This window comes from Pelecanus crispus, chromosome 6 (genome assembly GCF_030463565.1).
Source record: "Pelecanus crispus isolate bPelCri1 chromosome 6, bPelCri1.pri, whole genome shotgun sequence".
Taxonomy (NCBI): Eukaryota; Metazoa; Chordata; class Aves; order Pelecaniformes; family Pelecanidae; genus Pelecanus; species Pelecanus crispus.
Genome location: NC_134648.1, coordinates 42,637,869 through 42,659,347, shown reverse-complemented (window position 1 = coordinate 42,659,347; position 21,479 = coordinate 42,637,869). Strand labels below are relative to the sequence as shown.

The following is a 21,479-nucleotide window of genomic DNA, read 5'->3' as shown; positions in this document are numbered from 1 at the left end:
ACATTATTACTTGCATTTTGCATTGGTGCCTTATGCAGTAGGATTTTAATGGAGTGTAAGAATCGTGTAACTCGCTGAACAAATGTTGTGTGTCTGTTGCTGACTGGTCCAGAGGAGATAAGTACAGGCTATTGCAGTCAGCCAGATGAATCGTTGTTCAGTGCCAATATAGATTCTGGCATTTTGGAAGTGAAAGGTTGGGCATTACTATGAGAGTGGAAGCAAAAGGGTATGTTGAGTTACAGGTTCAGTCAACTGCACATTAAAAGAGGAAAAGGGAACTTTCGTTATGAACATTATGAGCCCTCATAAATGTGGTTTTATTTTTACCTCTTACATTGTTTTTTCCTTTTATGTATTTTTAAAATATTATCTGTTTTAACACTTTGTTGCAGTTGACTACATGGGATTCTGATAGTGTTTGTATAGGAGATAGGGGGACACTTCAGAAACGTATTAAAACCACAGATTTGTATGTTGAACCCAGTTGGTTTATTGGGCTGCACTCCTGGGCATTTGTTGAACAGTATCACTAATACCATCCTGTCAGTAACATATTGCTTGCTATGTGTGCTGTTTTCTTAGCTGTGCATTTTCTATTTCATTTCTTCTTCACAGTGTTAGAAAAGTTCATCTGCTCTCCTGAGGCACAAAAGAGGAACGTCCTTTACTAGTGCTGTGGAAATCTCCACTAATGTGTTCATTGAATCCGGGATTTACTTAGTTAAATTGCATTTCGGACTGAAAAAGGATCCAAATCTTTGGAGAAAGGATTTTATCAAGTTGTATTTGTAGGAAGGGTTCCTTTTGATTAGAATACTCTCAAAAATTAGTAGGCAGCCCAAACCAGGAAGCAAGGTACAGGAGTTGCAGTCAAGGTTATAATCAAAGATGGCTGTAAATGAGTAGTGAGTCATTCATAAACACTGAAAGGAAGAGAAACCAAAAGTTGCATCTTTGTGGGTCTCTCTCTCTAAAATGCAGTCTTACTCTTTGCTCAAGAAAAGGAAGTAAATTTATGCAAGATGAGCTTAAGTTGAAAAGTGTTCTTCAGTCTTGATGTGATTAAGTAGTATTTGCTACAAGCTTCAACTGGACCTATGAAAAGGTAACTTTCATGTTCTACTCATGAAATAAAGGATGCAAATGCGAACCAAAATAAGATAATGTGAAGTTCACAATAGATTTGAACAAAATGGAATATGCGTGCTCAGATAAATTCGCTTCTTTAAGCTTAAGTCCTAGGTTTTGAAGCTGTTTGGTATTCTTTTGACTAGCCTTTAAAATTTATTTCAACTGCCATTTGTTAACACCAATGAAGACGTATTAATGATCAAGAGGTACAGTCCTTCATACACTTTCTTTCTGGAGAAGTTAAATAGTTAAGAAGTTTTTGCATTAAGTTACTACATGAGATCTGGATTGTAGATGAGTTAACCCCTTTCTAAAATGAAGGATGTGTTGAAGTTATTATTTGAAGCTATCTGTAGATGCAATCACCACCACTTCATCTGTGTATTTGTGACCTTTTTTGGGTGAACTATATTTGCCATTTTTCCCTTAAATGGAGGCACAGGCTCTAGAGAACAAGCTGACAAATGAGAGTACTTCTATACTCTGACTCTCTTTGAGTTCTGTTTTATGAGGACTTCATGGAAACAATTACTTTAGATGCCTTCAGACTTATGTTCTTGCCAGCATAGTTTTACGTCCTATGCTATACCTTGTTCATGAAAGTTTATTAAAAACTGCTGTGTAAATTTGCCGAGTCTTTTCATGTTATATAGAGCAAACAACAATTTTATATTTACAGTTTTAATATGAGTTTGCTTATAAAAATTCTATCTATTTTTACTGGAGCAAAATTACATTGGGATGTAGGAGATTTTTGCCCACTGCTGGAAGGCAGACGATGAAACGTTAGCATCTTGTGTAAATTAGTGGAATGTACTTCATCTGCTTGCTGTGAGTAGTTGTACTCAACTTGGCAGGATTTCTGAAGCAACAAAGTCAAATAGCAGCTATTTTATGTTCCCTTGCTGAGCTGATGAGGGCAGGAATTGATCCACTGCTTTTGTTAAGAAGCTGTTTCTGTTTTAATATCACATAGATGGTACACCACCTGATCATTAGATGTGGACATTTTATTTGGATTCAGTACACTTTATGCTGTCTTGTATATGATAAATTATATTGAACTGAGTAAAAGCTGTGGATAACTATACACTTATAGTAAATGCCATATATCAACATATAACTGGATTGTAATGTTAGTTCTACTGCCAGCTGCTTAAGATAAACATTATGATGTTATTGAACATCATTTTATAGTACTTATATAGTTGGTCACAGTTTGTGATTTTGCTTCATTGTGATTGAAAAGCATCCTCTTGGTGTCGTCTTGGCTATGTTAGTTAGTGTATTTCTTCACAGGAACAAAATTACCTTTACATTTTTAACTCAGCTTTTTGAACTCCAGTAATTTCTCACTCATGTCAAGATTTTAGATGTCATTTTTAAAGCTTGATTAGTTGGTGATAATAAATGATGTAATTTTGTATTTATTAAAAAATTAAACTAAATATGGGAGAAAATACTGTTGGTAGGGAAGATGGGTTTTCTTTGAGAGAAGCTACACAAATCCTTCTTTCAGGACAGGACCTTTGTATGAGAGGTCACTGTTCCACTGCAAGCTAATAGATCAGACATCCTGCATTGTACACCTTTAATTGTCTTTAATTTTTGGAGATAATGCATTTTCAATTTATTTGTATGCTGTTTAATGAAAATATCAAGTTTTCTGTTCAGTTGAGATAGCATACTTGGTTTTCCAGAAGTCATATAAACACTTTATTTTTCAAAGGCTCTAAAGAAGCTATGCTTTCATGAAAGGATGGATGCTCAAATGGATAAATAACTATTTATGCCTTAGGAAACAAAGGGTAGAAAAACATGCTGTTTTCACAGTGGAAGCAGGTCACTAGCAGAGGTTCTTAGGTCTGTGCTGTTAAATACATTCATATATGATCTGGAAAGCATGACTAGTAAAGTGTCAGTGTCACCCCAGATGAAATTCAGTATAGATCAATATAAAGTGTCAGGGGAATTTCTTGATTTTTATCTGTATAACAAGGGGCTTGGAGTTAGCTGATACTACCAAAAATTGAGACGTTCAAGTGACAATATGAAAATGTCATCTTAGTTCTCAGTACTAGTCAAGAAAAGCAAATACGAGTCTTGGAATTCTTAAGAAAGGAGTAGAGACAAAACAGAAAACACTTAATGTCACTCCCCTTGTGTCATCTGCCTTTATGACCTCCTCTCTGCTTCAGAGAATGCTTTTGCTGCAAAGCATGGGCATCTGAGGTGGTGGTCTGGGGAAATGCCACCAGATGCTGATTTGGGAACTCCTCTTTAAAAGGCAGGATTCCAGGCTTAGTAGGTTTTTGTCTGATCCAGTCATTCTTATGCTTTTGCATCCTTACCAGAAGATTTCACTGAAAAGAAACATTTGCCAAGTTACAGCAGTTTAACAGGGGTAACCTCAGTTTTCTGTGTTGTTATGATTAAGGTAGAACAAGCAATTACATGATTTTTAATTATTATGCATCAATAAGTTGCATAGCCAGCTTTCCAAGAAAGGTGGGATTGAGGTTTATTACAGTTCATTACAGTTACATTCATTGCAGTTAATGCATTAAAAAAAATGCCTGTCAGCTTCTAAAGTAGATCTAATTAATTCTTGATGTTCATTTTATGTTATATAGTAGGTAGATATGTTAAAACCTCTGAACTTAAAAAAAAAAAACCCTTATTTTCCTTAAAATTCTCACTTGTGCGAGGAATTTTTTTTTTCCTTTCTTATTCATTTTTACTTAGTCTTCTTAATATGGTACACATCACATTTACCCTTCTTTAAAAGATTTTAGGTATTATCATTCTGACTGAGTGTAACTCAACCCACTTAGTAACAGTAGCTCAATAGATTATTCAAGTAGTATACTTCAGCAGCCCCCACTTCAGCTGATCCTTTCTCAAAAGACTTGAGGTGATGAATGACACTTGGAGTCTGTGGTACATTGTCCTATATTTTAATGGATATTTCTATGCTCATTTGGACTTTTAATGTGATGGTATCATCTGATTAGCATTCTGAATCAATATGAAATGCTTATAATTAAAAAAGCATTGATGGAGAAAGCAAAAGTGCATGTTAGTACAAAACATATTTCCATCAAGGGATGAATCAATTCTGTTTACTGTTTTACAAATTTGTTTGATCTATTTAGTCTTTCCTTACTCTGTGATGTGTGAAACTTGGACATGGCTATAAATTATTTCACAGAGTGTGTCTTTAATAGCACTTGACTTTTCTTAAAGGAGGACTGGCAAAGTCCTACAGATTAGCAGTCTCCAAATCTTTTTATTGTGCACCCCATCACTAAAAATTTTGGAGCATGCACCCCTAACATATGTATATTTATTTATTTATAACTTAAATGTGTTGCTGAAATTCTAACATTTTCTTCCTGCACCCTAATGGATTGTCTTGTGCACACCCAGGTGTGTATGCACCCCACTTTGGAGACAACTGCTATAAGTTCACTTGAAGTTGTAAATTAGAAAAAAAGTGGTTCACCTCTAAAAAATTTAAATCATCTTTTTTGAGTATGGGAGTAAGAAAGCTTCAATTAAATTTTCTTTCTCCTTTTCTCGGTTTTTCATATTCTTTCAGTTGTTGCTGCTACTAACACAGATACTAATCATAAAACTGCCAAAACTTGAAGATTTCTCGATTCTTCACCAGACTCCATGCCCTTCCATCAAATAACTACCTCTCCCACTTCATTTTCACTAGCTACAACGTGTAATGGGGAGCAAGCCTTGCCTAGGCTAAGCAGAAAACTCTTTGATTTGTCATTTAGATTTTTATTTGATACTTTGTTTGACAGTTTCTTTGACTAATACATGCTTGACCAAACATTTATATCTGTGTATCTGTTAATTGATAGTAGTCAGTCTTGAATGGAGAGTAGCTGTAAATGATTCAGAGAGGAGCATAATAAAAAATAAAAGGTAACCCACTTGGAATAACTTGCCCATTAGACGAGTTGTGTTGTTAACCTGTCAACAGTGTATTCTACACTACTTGAGTATATGTCAGGAAAAAACATGTTTGGAGAATCTCTCTACTTTTTCAGTCTCTCTGAATTCATGGTCTCAGTAACTCATTGCTCCAGTAGGTTTCAAATTAAATATGGCTTATGTAAAAAAATCACTATTAAACTCATCGAATTTACTTTCTTTGGCTGACTGCTGGCTTTGGAATTTTGAAAGGGCAAATAGTAATACACAGTCTCATGGTTATTTCCAATAAATGATGTTTGCAACCCTTTGTTGTAAGATACACATCTTCTTTTAGGAAGTGCTTGAGGTTTGTAGCTAAAGCAGCTCTGAGCACAAACAAGCAAACCTCCTTCCCTTGGGGAATGTAACAATTTCAAATGGAAACTAAGGAGGAGGAGACTCAGGAACTGCCACAGGTTGCAATCAGCTGTTTTTTATATCTGGATGGTAGTGTGACTCAAGCCTGGAGACACTGTCGTTCTGACTGAAATCTGGCTCACACCGGCTCTTAAAGGGGCCCCAAGAATATTTCTGTTAACCTAGTTAAGGTGTAACTTGTTGCCAAAAAGAAGTTTGGAGAGCTTGCCTGCTTCTTAGGACGTGAAGACTCTTACAACTCTGTATTGTTGGTGCAGAAGGTTATAGTATGGGGGTTACATTTGTTTCCTGGTTTGTTTTTTTGTCTTCCTCCTCTTCTTGAAGCCTGTAAGCTCTTACTCATTTCCTCTCCAAATGAAACAATTCCAGTCTTTTAATCTCTCCTTATATGGAAGTCTCTTCCATGCTTCTAGTGTTTTTTTTCATCTGTCAGTTCTTCTCTCTTACCATACTTCTTTTTTGGTCAGTCTCACAGAAAGTGCACACAGAATGTCAAGTGAGGAATATTAGTATCACCATTTCCCAATGTTAATTTCAATCCCATTTATTTATGTGCATGGGTGAAACCCTGAGTAAACCTGTTAAGTCAGTAGAACACTTGTTTTCTCTTCCATGGAGCAACAATATATTCTCTAAACATTTTGCTTATCTTTTTGACCTTCAGATCTACTTGGCCAGACACTGGAGATGTTTCCATGATGAATCATTCTTGAATTGTTGCAATCCATTTAAAAAATTTAACCACAGTTCAGAGCAATAATTTATTTATTTCTGCCAGGTTGTGTTACCCTGGACATTTCATGTGCAAATTATCCATTTAACATTCTTAGGTTCCCTTCTCCCTTTTCTAGTCTTCTAGAAAGATTAAAGTGGGGATGAGAAAACGCAACAGTTGTATACCATCATGCTTCTGTTCCTTGTCTCTGAGGGTCATATCATAGGGCCATATCAAAAATCTGAGACCTGAAGAAAGCATTATTAGTCAGACAGACATTAAAGCATGTGCCAGAATTAGTTGTACATTTCCAGGATTAGTTGTTTCATCACCTTCCCAGGGCTCGAGGTGAGGCTGACTGGCCTGTAGTTCCCTGGGTCCTCCTTCTGGCCCTTCTTGAAGGTAGAAGTGAGTTGTGTTTTCCTCCAGTCTTTGGGCACTTCTCCCAATCACCATGATTGTTCAAAGATCGCTGAGAGTGGCCTTGCAATGACATCAGCCATATCCCTCAGCACTTCTGGGCACATCCCATCAGGGCCCATGGACATCTGATGATACCATGCAAAAAAAAACCCCACCTGTGTATATTCTGTATATAATGATATATGTTTATGAATTCTTAGGGTAATTTTAAGAGATATCTAAACTTTTGCAGATCATTCACATTAAAGAGTGTTAGAAATAGTTTCATGTGCACAAATGTTCCTTAGTGAGTTCAGCATAAGATTGTACCTTTAATGCCAATTATACTTTTAGCCATTAGCATTTATTCACCAAATAACAAACCATTTTCTTAACCTTTTATGAAAGAAACTTGAAGGAATTAGGTAAGTTTTACAAGTGCTACTAATTCTTTTTGAGCACCTCTTCTTTTTGAGATGTATAATTCTAACAGTGACCATGTAATTCCATCAATTGATTTTTTCAGAAGCCTTGGAAAAGAACTGTGAGGAACTTAAAAAAAATAAAGTCAGAGGAAATAAAGATGTAACAGAGTAGTCGTGTTTACTTTATGTCATTAATTCAGATCAGTGTGAGCACAGAAAAGGAGCAAGAGGCTTTATTTTTAATTTGGAGCTGCTCTTATTGCCAGTAGTCAGAGTTTACCTTACTTGAATGCCTCCCACACTGGCTCATTTGCTCCCTTCCCAGCCTTACATCCACTAGCTCCCCACTGCCCCTCCCCGTGAGGAGGTAGTTGCTGGCCAGGGAAGGCTGGGCACAAAGTCGTGTTCGTTCCTGCTGTGCCACTGCTTGCAGCTGCTAGTCTTGGGCATCATTGATCAAAATGCATGGACATCCCCTGGCCTCCATCTACCTGATCTCTGGGATCTTCCCCCATTTCCAGCTTAGAGGTAACATGCTGGATCTTCACCTTTGTCTTTCCAGCCCCACTTCTTTCTGAGACAACTGTTTCTTTTTGGGGACCTTTCTTTTCCGCCTCCTCTTTCTAGACCCCCAAGTTCACTGTGTTTCCAGTCTAAATAGTCCGTGAGCAGAAGCACAACGTGATCAGCATTGTTGGTGGTGGTTCAGTTTCCTGTTTCTCTATCATAGGAGGATTGAGGACATGCCACTTTTGGTTAGTCTGGGTGTTATAAAAAATTGCAACTAGCCTGTACCAGCAAGTAGCAGGCTTCTGCTTGAGAGTTCAAATTCAATTCTGAAAATTCATCTCCCCCTGCATCCCTGCCTCCTAGAGCCATTTACCTGCCAACTGTTAGCATTCATAATTTAAGCTATTTTTCACCTAAAACATTGGGATAATGCAATAATAGGTAAGGAAAACAAAACAGAATTTATTAGATTAGGAAGATTTTCCTGCATGCAAAATTTAGAGTGGTGAAGTACTCATATACATATCCAGAAAGCTTATTAGATCCAAATTTTCCATATCCCGTTTCCTTATTTCAGAGCAGAACAAATAAACAGAGTGATCATAAATCTGTACATGTCTAGATTTTAGGAAGTTGTAATTTCTATTACGCATTAGGGGCTGATAATCATAGTTTAATTTTTAAATGAGATTGCAAGATGGAGATCAGAGATCAAATCTTTGGCTTGTATGAACTGCCCTAGCTCTGCTGACTTTGGTAATCTGAAAACTCCGACTGTCTTTGATTGCCAGGATGGAATAGCAAAAAGAATAAAACACTTTCCTTTCTCTTAGCCCAGTGAAATTGCATATAGAGTCATTAATTGTTATGGTTTAATCAGTGCTTGAAGTGGAATAGTGTATAATGGTATGTTATATTTATTTTAAAGTGGTGAATGCCAGCAGTCCTTGTACGGAAAAGGCTCTGTTACAAGTGCCTGCAGGAAGTCAACAGAATACATTACTCTTAAAGGCATTCCATATGGGAAGGGGTAGCAGGAGAATGTCTGTTTTTCATAGCTGCAAGATAGTGCTGATCATGTGGTTGATGGTTTCTTGTGCTATGAGAGGCGTGGATGCTAGATGACAGCTCCTATTACATGAAGCTCTGTTGCACTTAGTAGCAGGATCTCACCTTTGCTAATAGTTCAGAGCCCTTTTGGACTTGGAACTCAAAATGATCAGTAAATCATTTGCCTCTTTCTGAAAGCAGGACCTTGCTTCTGTGAGTTGCAGTGGCTTCTTGTTCTCATTTCCAGCTGTGCTGAATGATAGATCTGTTCCTGAGCCCAGAACAAGAAGTACTAGCCATTAACAGCGAAGTCATTAACGGACTTGATGAAATAGTCTTGTCAAAACTGTTGTAGTTTCAATGTCTGTGTTTTGATGATACTAGGAATGCTTAAATAGATGATGACAAGTTAGCCTGAGAGTTAACAGGGTAACAGTATCATATTAAGAACGTAATATCGCAAACTTTTCTGCAGAGTAGGAAGTTTTTCAGGATATGGTTGTATGTTGGAACCCCTTCTTTTTTTACTGCACCATTTTACGTACAGCCAGAAAGTTGCTTTCACAGCATCAGTGCTCTGGCAAAGCAAAAGGATAGCCTCATATTACAGGAGCCTTTTTGTTAATAAGAAAGGTCTCCATTTAATTTGAAAAAAATACACATATCTTTCTCTTCGTCGGCAGAGCTTTTATTTTTTTCAGTCAATAATACAGGAGTATTCTGAAAGTTAAGACTTTGATTGTTACTTTGATTGTTATATGAAAGCCTTTCTAGACATGTAATTTTAAAAAGTAACAAATTACAAGATGATGGAAGAAGTTCAAAAGAAGAACCTAATTCATATAAGACTGCTTCTGGAATTGCGTGCTCTGAAAATTTAAGCTGTGCTAGGTTTAGCCATAGAAAGTCAACTATGCCATACAGGTGGCAGAATAAGAAATATGAATTATCCATGTTTATACAGAGTAAAGATTTGTGTAACTTGCTGGTTAACATAGTTCTTCCAGATCAAGTTCTAATGACACACTAGCTTCAGGGAGTAGTGCTCTGAAATAACATAATCCTATAAGAAAACAGAATGCTGTCTGCAGAGCCTGATGAGAACATATAAATCTGAAGCCTATAAAACCATTATTTTTACCTTAAAAATTAAACCACAAAACACTTCCATGCCTTTCAACAGAGTGGAATGTTGCCAAAGCAGTTTCAAAAGAAGGAGAAAGAATGATGTTTTGTATTCTTCTTATTGTTGTATTCTGCAGGACTTGCCAAATGTAAAGCTTTCTTAAAATAAAATGCATTTTTCCTCCCTCCCTTTTATTTTTGAATATTTATCATGTCAGTATAAAATGATATGCTTTTTCAATATATCATTACATAAAATGATATGATAAGTTCCAGTTATTCAGCCAGGAGGGTTGAAATGTAGAGTAAGAATGGTGTTTATCACTGCCTATCTTTACCATTGGTATCTTTTTTTGATAATGCTGGAAGCATCCTAGAACTTGCCTCAGTTACCTTTTCAACCAACAGATTGGTGTTTGTTATCTAGTATTTTGTTGTTAAGTTCAACTTCTTGCTGACCACCTCTGTGGCCTAAGAGTATCTTTAAGCTGTGGAGTAAGTCCTCTAGTAGTGGTTTGTTGGGATGCTGGTCTACACTTCCTTGTATTCCAGCCCCAAAACTCAGTACAAAGGTAGGATTTAACAATCCTTCACTGTTGCCTGAAACTGTTTCCTGCCTTTCCATGCTTTGTCTTTGGATTCTGGAGCTTCTAAGCATGACTTTCAGGACCCTTCAGTTCAGGTGGACCCTTCATTACTAGCTCCTGCTCCTTTATCGTCACAGAAATATAGTTCAGGTGTTCCCACAGTTCGTAGTAGGTGAACAGTTTTGCCAGTCAGCTCATCCCTGCTGAATTTTAACTCCAATACGTACTTAGTGTTGTAGCAGATATGGCAGATAGAAGAGGTTGAGTTCACCATGAAAATGACAGCCTAGCTTGCTGCAGAGCTATTTAAATCCAGCCGTAATTCAGCACAGACAATTTACTTTTCTGTCAGGGAAAAAAATCCCAATGTTAATTCAGTAATCAGTTAAATACTTAGGCAAAATTTAAGGTTCCATTGAAAGGCAATTTCTTTGAAAATTGATCTGTTTTGCAACATGTACTGTACAAGAAATTTTAAGGATATTTAAATCGAAGGACATTTAAATGAAAAAACCTAAATATGTAATACTGCATGTGTGTTTATAATAACTGGTACACCTTCAACTTCAGTACTTTGGGAGGTTTCTTTACATTTGATTTCTGCCTACCTAAAATTACATTAACTTTATTACTGCTAAGTGTCGTATTTATTTAACACCACATATATTTATAATGTGAACTAAACAAAAGATATAATAAAGTCATTTCTGAATTACTTTTCTTGCCTTGGGAGTAGAAATATTTTTTTTATTACAACAGCATGAGCTATGATAACCCATTAATTAATTTGCAGGGAGACTGGAAGGTTCAGTTACAGCATTAATGGAAAAGATATCAATTATTTCTTCAGCATTTGTGAAGGGGTGGGCGGGGACGGGAATAGACCAATACAACAAAAATGGAGTTGAGAGAATGACACTCCACAGCACAATACTTTCCATCCACTTAACAGCTTCAGATAGAACTGAATTCAGGGCACAGGAAGATAGGCAAATGGTCAAATCCCTAAGGCAAAACTGCTTGTTCTAGGTTTCAATTTCAGATTTGCTTCTGCACAGATACTGATATTTACTTTTCACAAAAACTAGCATTTTAATATAAAGACACATTAAAATATTTTTAATCCATTATCTAAATTATTAAGCTAAATTGAAGTTACTGCTTTTTCTAAGCTTAGTTGTGTTTTTACTGCACTGTTTATGCTATTTGAAAAACCAGCCAGTAAATCCATGAAAAACTCCTCTCCAATCTTCCACTTCAGCAAACGTCATTTACTCAAAGTAGAATTTAAATACATGCATAACTTTAGGTACATATTCAAGGAAATAGGCATAAACTTACATACGTACTTAAATCTTTTGCTAGATTGAGACGCTATTTTTATTTTACACATCACTCTTGTTTTAATAGTGCTTTGATTATTACTTGTATGCTTTTAGAAACAACCTCAGGAAAGTCTACTTTTGTAAACAAAAAGTTTGCATCTCTAAAATTCACATATACGTTATCAAAATTCATGGTTATCATGTCTGAGGGTCTTATAGTAGGGTCTTCCTTGTCTTCTCTCTTGGAGAGAAATGGATGCTCACTAAGTATCTTGTTTTAGTAAGCTTTTTGGTTTTATATTTGTTATATGCAAATTTAAACTAGAGACACAATAGCAAAGAAGTGTACATTGCAGTTTTGTTGGAAGCTTATGGGGAATGGTGTTCCAGTTTGGTGCTTATCGTTGACAAAGCTCCCAGATGCATAGCTTTTCCATGATCGTTTTGTTACACAAAGAAGTGGAGATGTTAATCGCAATATTATTCATAAAGCTGTAGGTAGATATGCTGTGCAAAATCTAGAATCAGAAGTCCTGAACAGAAAGGCTGAGGCTCTGAACTTAGACTGAAACTCTGAAAACAAGGAAACAAGTAGAGACATTCGAAGGCTTAGTGATGTTTATAATGCTCTGCATTGCTGAGGAGGTATGTTGTAGCGTACTGTATGGCTGGAGTTTCCAAAATGCTGAAGACCATGTCTTCACATGTATATCACAGTTTCATAATCCAGGTGAGAGGAGAAGGAGGTGTGAATTACTAAAGCCCAAAATGACTCCTTGGTAGTCTCTAGGAGAACAGATGACAGAAAATATCCCTGTTAGCTCCTTCTATATGAGATAACAGTGGAGAATCCAACCTCCTAACCTGTAGGCTGACCAGCACAGATGCTAGCATGTATTTTCTATGCAGAGAGGTTACAGCATGGCTGTGAACTCCTGAAAGTGTTTTCCTTGCTCCTCCTTCTCCAGTCCAACTTTTCTTTAGGTTCAGTATGATTTTCATCTATAATTTGATCTCATCCAGCCGCTGGTCTATCGTAGCTCAATTGGTATCCATATGTGGTGGGGCCATAGAGGTGTCTGTTGTGTGACTGAGGACCTTTTCCTCCTGGTGGCTGCATGCTGGTGATAGAGAGGCCCAGAAAAATGAATCCTTCTTGAACGCCACAAACCAATGATCTACTGGGGAAGTGTTGTTCTAGTTCCTATGATATATCTTCAGTATGATATTAAATAGGGAAGTTAATACACCTGTATTTTGTTCTGTTTGTACAAGTGAAGAATAAATACATATTTTTATATTTTAAATAACATCAAAATATATTTTAAAGTTTGAGTGCTTGATCCTTCCAAAGTATCCTTTGATTCGGTCGGAATTGCAGAAGATCATCTGGCTATATGCAAAGAAAAGATGGTTGACTTGAAGTCCTAGACAAAGTAAAATCACAAAAATTCTGTTCAACATCTAAAATGCATTTTTGCTTGTGTTTTCTGATATACCAAGGACAGCATTTCTGTTACGGAGTGAGCATTGCCTTAACAGTAGTGAACTTGACTGCTGTAGTCTGGAAAAAAAAATATAAAAATAACATACTTAAACAAGTACCCTTAACGTGTTTGGAAGCCCTTGAGGCTGAAAAAAATGGCTGGCCTAACATTGTTAAATAAATATAAAACTGTTTTATTTCAGATTCGGGATGTTCTAACATGGTGGACTGTTTTATGAAGTTATAATTTTATGAATTAAGTAAGCTTTTTAAGATGACTTATTATGAAAACTAGGAACAGAATAATTCTGGGAAAAGAAAATGAAATCCTGAATTAAACAAACTGTTAAGTGATTTGGATTGTTTTAATAAAAATTAAAAAAAAAAGAAGGTTTGATATCATTGGAATCATTGGATACTTTTGTGATGGTATTCCAAATACCTCTGTTAAAAGATCCCTAGACTGAAAACTGGTTGAGACTAGAAACACATTTTTCTGTGGACATTTTTGGAAAAGTTTTTCCTAAGAGTAGAATCTTTGTGCACAGAAGGAACTGAGTCCAGGGCGTAGGTCTTTATTGGCACTGCACTCTAACTAGTTAAAAATCTTTTCTTGATTGGTATACAGATTTTTGGTCCTCTTTTTGTTAATACACAAGGAACAAGCCAGGGACTAAGGGTGTTTAGATCTTTTAGGCATTCATTTGAACTGAACCATTTAAAAAAAAAGGGTTTTTTTCCTCTCAGTTGCAAGTCAGGAATGTATTTCTGTTGGGAGACAAAGCATTTCTATTAAGTGGCTACATACCTGGTTCATTCATACAGATATCTGTGAAGAGTAAGCACACTAATCACCTGTTTAAATGGCAGTCTGAATGACATTGAATGTTTGCATATGAGCTTAATGTTTAACAATATTTGACAGATATTATTTTTCATTAGACTATATGATATATGTTTAACTTATTAAATAAGAAAAGAAAATATTTCATTAGAGTATATTTTTAAAAGTATTGTGGTACTGGCTGCCTCTGTATACTAAATAGTTCTTAAAACACTGTAATTGTTTATTTTTATAGTTTACACTAGTGCCTTTAGCCTCAGTAACTTTTGCAGCTGTTACACTAGTTGCAAGCTCACATCACTTTGGAAGGGTTGGTACTTCAGGAAATGTACAGCAGTCTTCCAGACTGCTCTGCAAAGTTTTTGTCTTTGTTGATGATTTGGTGTATAATTACGTGTTTTCTTTTTAAACTCTTATTTTCAACTTGAGTGATCAGTTCACTGATACCAACACAGGCTGCTGAAAAAGATATACCAAATGGTCAGCTGAAATGGCCCATTTTGATACATTTTCCTTTATTTGTCTAAAAAAAAATATATATGCTTCTTTACTGGATATATTCAGTTTATCTTATGTATGTAGACCTTTACAGTCTGTAAAAGAGTATGTTGAAAATTTTCCAACATGTGGGTGAACTCTGTCAATTTCTGATAAATGTTTGATGTGCTATTATTCTCCTGTATTTTATTGGAAAAATATTATCAGGGAAGTTATTGCTGCAACTTTGTAAAAGCAGCTCTATTCTTTTTCCAGTGGTCGTTGTATATGATATATGGTATACCATTGGTTGATGGTATATCATCAGGCTTTTTACCTTCAAAATACAGTGTAACGACCAATAGAAAATTCAAAGTTCGTCATCAATCACCAGTACAAAATTCAAAGTTCGTCATCATAGTGACCAAAAGTTGTTTTGTTTTGTTCTGTAATGAAGTACCACATAAATGAAGCATATTAGTTATGTTACTCATTTTACTCATTTTTGGAATGATCTTCTTGTTACAGCTTCTGCTACATTTGAAGACTTTCAAATCCGGCCCCATGCTCTTTTTGTTCATTCGTATCGAGCGCCAGCCTTCTGTGACCATTGTGGAGAAATGCTGTGGGGGCTGGTGCGTCAGGGACTCAAATGTGAAGGTAAGCTGCAGTGAGATGTGGTTTTCAGTCTTGGGAAGAGACCTGTCCATTCCACTTACGCACATTGTCTCTGCTGCTCTTAAATTGGTTAGGCATCAGAAAAAAAACTACAGTAGGTAGAGACAGTGAGAACTACCAAAATAGTTAACTGATGAATGAACTAATTCTTTTGACTGCTCTGAGACCTCCTAGATATGGCTCTGTAACTTGAAGTGCAAAAAGACTGATCTCTGTGTATTTTTAAGAAAAGGTTTTCTGTGTCTTACACTTACCTTATGAGCCTGAGCCTGTATCTAATTCTGTATCACATTAATTCAGATCATTTAAGTGAAATTACTGTCAGTCCATATGAGGTTGTAATAGAACTTTTCTCATTTTGCTACAACTATTTGACTCCTGGCAGACTGTATCCAATGGAATATAACATTTCCAGTGAAAGACTTCCTTACCTCCCAAATGCAGATCACAGAAATTTCTTGCACTTTGAGACCAGAGATTTTTGAAAAATCAAAGAACAAACACTGGTTATAGATATAACTACTCAGAGCTCATAACATTATCTGTCTAAAACTTTGTAGAATATAGGCACTAAACCAGCAGAGTAGAGGAAAAAAGTTTAATCAAAAATAAAGGTGGTGTGTTTGAACTGTTGTTTAAAAAAAAGAAAAAAAAAAAAGTTCTTTGCTTTTTCCAGTAATAAACCATAATCAGATGGTCTTTAATTTCTCTTTTCAGGATGTGGTCTAAATTACCATAAGAGATGTGCATTTAAAATCCCTAACAACTGCAGTGGTGTACGGAAAAGGCGCCTGTCAAACGTTTCCCTAACAGGACTCAGCACTGTTCGGACGGTTTCTGCAGAACCCTCGCCCAGTGTGCCGGATGAAGCCCTTCTGGTACGGGATTCCCTAGCTATAGAGGCCATGGGTGTTGCTGCTAAGAAACAATGACATTTAGTGCTATAGGATCTGGTTTTGCCTGTTTTAGAATACAGAGGAGGGTGGTACGTAAATTATAAAACATTGCTGTGAGAAAAGGCATCTTGATGTAAGAGAGAGGTCACCCACTTAAGGTATGTGGGTTTAAGGTATGTGGCACTTCTGACACTCCCAGTAGTCTCCTCCCTTTGGCAAGAAGTAGGTTATTTTGAAGGTCTAAAACTGCCACCCATGCTAGCGTGAATAGTTGCATCTTGGAGGATGTCTTCTCTGGAACTAGAAGTTGAATTTCTTCTGTATCAGACCGTTATATCCATTGGTTTATGATATAGAAAAGATTGGCCTCAGGAGAACACTGTGACCCAAACACTACCATATCAAACTGAGTATCTGTAACAGTCAAGGCTATAATTAATGAGTTGGAGCCTGTGAATTTAGCATATTTTTAAGTGTCCAGAAGAAAGTAAGAGAAATCTCCATTATTTCCTTAAACAGATCTTTTTTGTGAATGTCTGTATAGATCTGAATATATGTGTGTAGAAGTATATGTAGATGTACAGTATACACACAGGCACATGTAAATATATGGTTTACTTGTATATGCATTAATATAGCAGTTTTCCATCATGAAAACAACTCTTCTGAGAACAAAATGTAATGACTGGAGTAAATTAGAATGATATCATAGAATCATAGAATGCTTTGGGTTGGAAGGGACCTTGAGAGATCATCGAGCCCAACCCCCCCCCTGCAGTAAGCAGGAATTGAACCTGTGAACTTGGCGTTATTAGCACCATGTTCTAACCAACTGAGCTAACCTGATATGTATTTTTTATCTTCGGCATATTTGTTCCTTTTAATGGTCATGGTCCTAATACACTTGAATAGATAAGAATTTACACTGTGTCTAAATGAATCCACTCCTAAGTGAAAGTTTTGAAAACCTTAACATTTAAGAGAGAGGAAAGAATTTATAAGTACACGCAACAATTATCATGTTTTCCTCTCAATTAGAATATTAAACTTATTAAACTTGACATACTAAAAGGACACTATTGCAAATGATGTAGACCTGGTGTAGACCTGTTCGTACCATCTACAAACCATAATTATGTACTTATGCTACTGATTATCATTAGCCTACAGCTACTTGGAAATTAAGGTTAACATTATGAATCTGTATTTTTAATTGAAAAGCTGCATAAATGAGTAAGGTGCTTAAGTTCTGCAAAAAATGCAGCAAGAAACCTTTATAGGTTATTCACAATTCTCAGTAGGTTGTGTCAGAAATGCTGACTTATTCAGACCAAGACAGAAGATTTTGAGGAAGGCTGGCCCTAATTCTGAATTGTTTCTGGAATTTTAGGTAAAAAAATTGTATGAGTGAGCGTCCTGGTATATTCTCTGTAAATATTCACTGCGCTATACAGTTAGAAGATAGCAAAAAATTTCAATTTGAAAGCGTTTTTAATTATGTGACTCTGTTGTTTGCTGATACATTCTGATATGAAATACCTGTTTTGCAAAGCTACATATTTTAAAACTGTTGAAAATACTAAAATTGCCAGTGAAGAAATACAGTAAGTTTCATATATACTGCAGGCTGTACTTCTCTAAGAACTTGTAATCATCAGTATATCCATGCTGATGATTCAGAACATCACACGTGGCACACACACGTGCAGGCACAAAGAAAATATGTTTACAGTAGGTACAGGGATGGGCATTAGCCTAGAGAAATGAAACGGCTTCCCGATTTCACCTTTATTTCAGGAAATCATGGTATCGTTTACCAGATTTCCAGAAGTGGTCTCACATATGGCTTCTGTATGTCTTTTGTTTTGTTTTGGGTTTTTTGCATTGTGAATGTATTTCAATTTTTTTTTCCCCTTTTTTTAAGTGTGTATAAGCTTTGTCAGTTCTCCTGTATCAGATCTATCCTTTGGACTCCATTCTTCTGCAGTACTTGTGAGATAAGTTTTATGGCAGTTTATACTGTGGTACCAATCAAAGCATGCACTTTGGAATGTGTTTCATTTTTCTACAGTCTGTGTGAATATACTAAGAAACATCATCCTCATTCACAAAATCGTATCATTCGTTATTTGTATTGGTGTGGCACTTGAATCACTGGTAATGAAATATAACTTCTGTTTAGGACCACTGAATTCAATCAGATATCTGTCAATTCTTTAAATAGGACTAAAATAAATACTATTTTTACCCTTATTTACTACATAGAGTCAGAGCAGTTGAGAGAGAAGGAGTTCCTGGAGACCTTTCATAGATGGAATTAACTAAGTTATGGCCTCAGAACCTTGTTGTCGATGTTTTGTGAACCAGAAAGAAGCCAACTTTAGCTCACTGTGTTAAATTTAGCTTGTAAGTCTGGCTTCTGGAAAAATGCCAGTTATGAAGTGAAGAAGTTATGCCCTAACTTATGAAATTGTGTCATTTGACAAATTTTTGAGACAGGATAATATGGAATCCTGCAAAGGGTACTTTAGTTATCCTTTCACAGGGAACCACCACACACAGACATGGTATCAGTTTGGGTATAAATGTTTTCATTTGCCAGTAAAGTATTTCATTTGAGCTGAAAATTGACTGGGGGGCTACATATATGATATAAGTGCAGCTTTAAAAACCTGCCTCCAAAGAATAAAATCTGGGCAATATCCTTTTTTTGATTCTTAACTTAGTAGTGCAAAACTCATCAAACAGTAATGCTAAAAACACATAGAACTAGGAGGATGCTATGTAACCCAGATTTTTACCTGCCATAGCTCAAATGCAATTCTTTTGCATTCTATTCTATAACATAGACTGAAAGTATAAAATAATCACACATTCATGCTTGCTTCTGAAGTAACATTATTTTCTGTCTTTTTTTTTCCCCCCCTTACTACTTTGTTCTGTTTTTCCTTCTTTCCAACCTCCTGTCTCAGTCTCCTGTCAGCACTGGCTATGAGGTATGTACTGAAGTTGCTCTACTTCCTATCATACTATTAGGAACATCCTCTTTTATGATTATCAGTGTCACTGAAGAAATGCAGGAATTTATCATCTTCAGAACTCAAGAGCTTTTTTTTTTATTTTTTTTAATTTTTTTATTTAAGAAATAGTATATCCAGTGCAAAACGCCAAAGTCCGGATTCCAAAGTGAAGGTCATAATTCTTACCTTAAATAGTAAAATTAGCTACCATTAAAATATTTTGATACAAAAGTGGCATTTTCATTTCTTAGGCATAATAGAGGTCATTGGTTGGACTGTAGCGCTTATTTTACTGGTAGTAACGCATGGGAAGAAAATTTTAACTTCACTTTCAGAACACTGGAGTAATGTATAAAATAAACATTTTATTTTAAGCTGAACAAACCTGACCTTTAAGTGCTCAGCAGCAATAAACTTAGTGTAGTGTAGTAGATTTTTCAGAATATGGTTGCATTAAAAAAAAAAGGATTCTGTATTTCTGTGGAATAAACATGAACAGTGTACAACTAAGTTACAGCTATATATAAAAAGAGTATCAAGTCTATCTTAATGAGAAAACTTTTTTTTTTTTTTTTTTTTAATGGGTACATCATGTCAGAGGTTGTCCTCTTTGGCTTTCAATATAGATTTTCCAAAGAAGTTTGTTTCATGTTTAAAGTTTCAAAAGGTTTTGAAACTATAAAATCTTGGCCTCTCTCACTTGCAGCATGTATTTGAGATGCAGCCAGAGAAAAGCAAGCTTTGCAGATGCTTTCCTTTTTAGAAATACTACATATTTAATCTGAGGAACATTTTTTTATGCTCAAGTGAAGATTATCATGGACAAACATCTACATCTTTGAAAAAAAAAACTTCATTTCTTCCTAAAACATGTATGTTCTTTTTATAGTGTGCCCCAGAAGTACAGCTCCACAGAATACCCATAAAACAATACAAACAAGCATAGATAGAATAAGATTTTTGTAATATCCAAGATAATTTTATTCTAAGTATTCACTATCTGAAAAATGGTAAATCCAGCAGTCCAGATGGTGATGGATTACCCTAAATAAACAGTAATTAAAAGTAGTAATGAAAAAAGATAAAGGTATTTGGAAGAAAGAGAAAATTGTGTTTCTTTTGTAAAAAGAAAAAGTATGTTAACCATCTATGTTTTTAATTTAAAATATATTTATGCAACACAACAGCATTTTATTTCTATTTATTTTTATATATGTTTCCATTATTTTGGTAAGTTTTATTCATTCTTCTAGAAGTGATGAATGTTGATGTCTTAAGGTAATTTTTTAGACACATTGGCAGTGATTTCTCAGAAGAAGCCTAGCTGAGCTTTGCATTTAAAATAGGAATGTTGTGTCTTACGGGGCACAGGTAAGTGGAATAGAATAGACTATTGAGTTGGAAGGGACCTACAACGATCATCTAGTCCAACTGCCTGACCAATTCAGGCTGACCAAGTTAAAGCATGTTATTAAGGGCATTGTTCAAATGCCTTTTAAACACTGACAGGCTTGGGGCATCAAGCACCTCTCTAGGAAGCATGTTCTGGTGTTTGACCACCCTCTCGGTAAAGAAATAATTCCTAATGTCCAGTCTAAATCTCCCCTGGTTGAACCATTTGAACCATTCCCATGAGTCCTATCACTGGATACCAGGAAGGAGAGCTAGCATCTCCCTGTCTGCTTCCCCTCCTCAGAAAGCTGTAGAAAGCAATGAGGTCACCTCTCAGCCTCCTTTTCTCCAAACTAGACAACCCCAAAGTCCTTAGCTGCTCCTCATAGGACATGCCTTCCAGGCCTTTCACCACCTTTGTTGCCCTCCTCTGGATGCATTCAAGAACTTCACATTCTTCTTAAATTGTGGGGCCCAGAACTGCACACCATACTCAAGGTGAGGCCGCACCAACACTGAATACAGTGGGATAATCACCTCTTTTGACCGGCTGGTTATACTGTGTTTGATGTACCCCAGGATGTGGTTTGCCCTCTTGGCTGCCAGGGCACATGGCTGACTCATATTGAGCCTGCTGTCGACCAGCACCCGCAGATCCCTTTCTACAGGGCTGCTCTCCAGCCACTCCTCTCCCAATTTATACTTATTCCCAGCATTACTTCGTCCTAGGTGCAGAATCCAGCATTTTGACTTGTAAATTTCATACCATTAATCATAGCCCAATGCTCCAATCTATCTAGATCCCTCTGCAAGGCTTCTTGTCCCTCAAGAGAGTCAACACCTCCTCCCAGTTTGGTATCATGAGCAAACTTGCTAATGGTGCATTCAACTCCTGCATCCAGATAGTTGATAAATATATTGAACAGGATTGGCCCTCGAATTGAACCCTGAGGAACGCTGCTCGTGACCAGTTGCCAGCCAGACGTAGCCCCATTCACTACAACCCTTTGAGCCCTGCCATTCAGCCAGTTCACCCAGTGCA

General features: G+C 36.3%; 1 protein-coding gene across 2 annotated transcripts in view; it reads left to right on the top strand.

The window, feature by feature from the left end:
* PRKD1 (protein kinase D1) overlaps positions 1-21,479 on the top strand; it is a 141,630-nt gene that overhangs the window by 79,280 nt on the left and 40,871 nt on the right. The window contains exons 3-5 of one of the 2 annotated variants that reach the window (XM_075711837.1): positions 14,980-15,111; positions 15,847-16,007; positions 18,998-19,021. In XM_075711837.1, coding sequence (XP_075567952.1) covers positions 14,980-15,111; positions 15,847-16,007; positions 18,998-19,021 — 317 coding nt within the window. The remainder of the gene's footprint in view (positions 1-14,979; positions 15,112-15,846; positions 16,008-18,997; positions 19,022-21,479) is intronic. The other variant, XM_075711836.1, reaches the window with a different exon arrangement.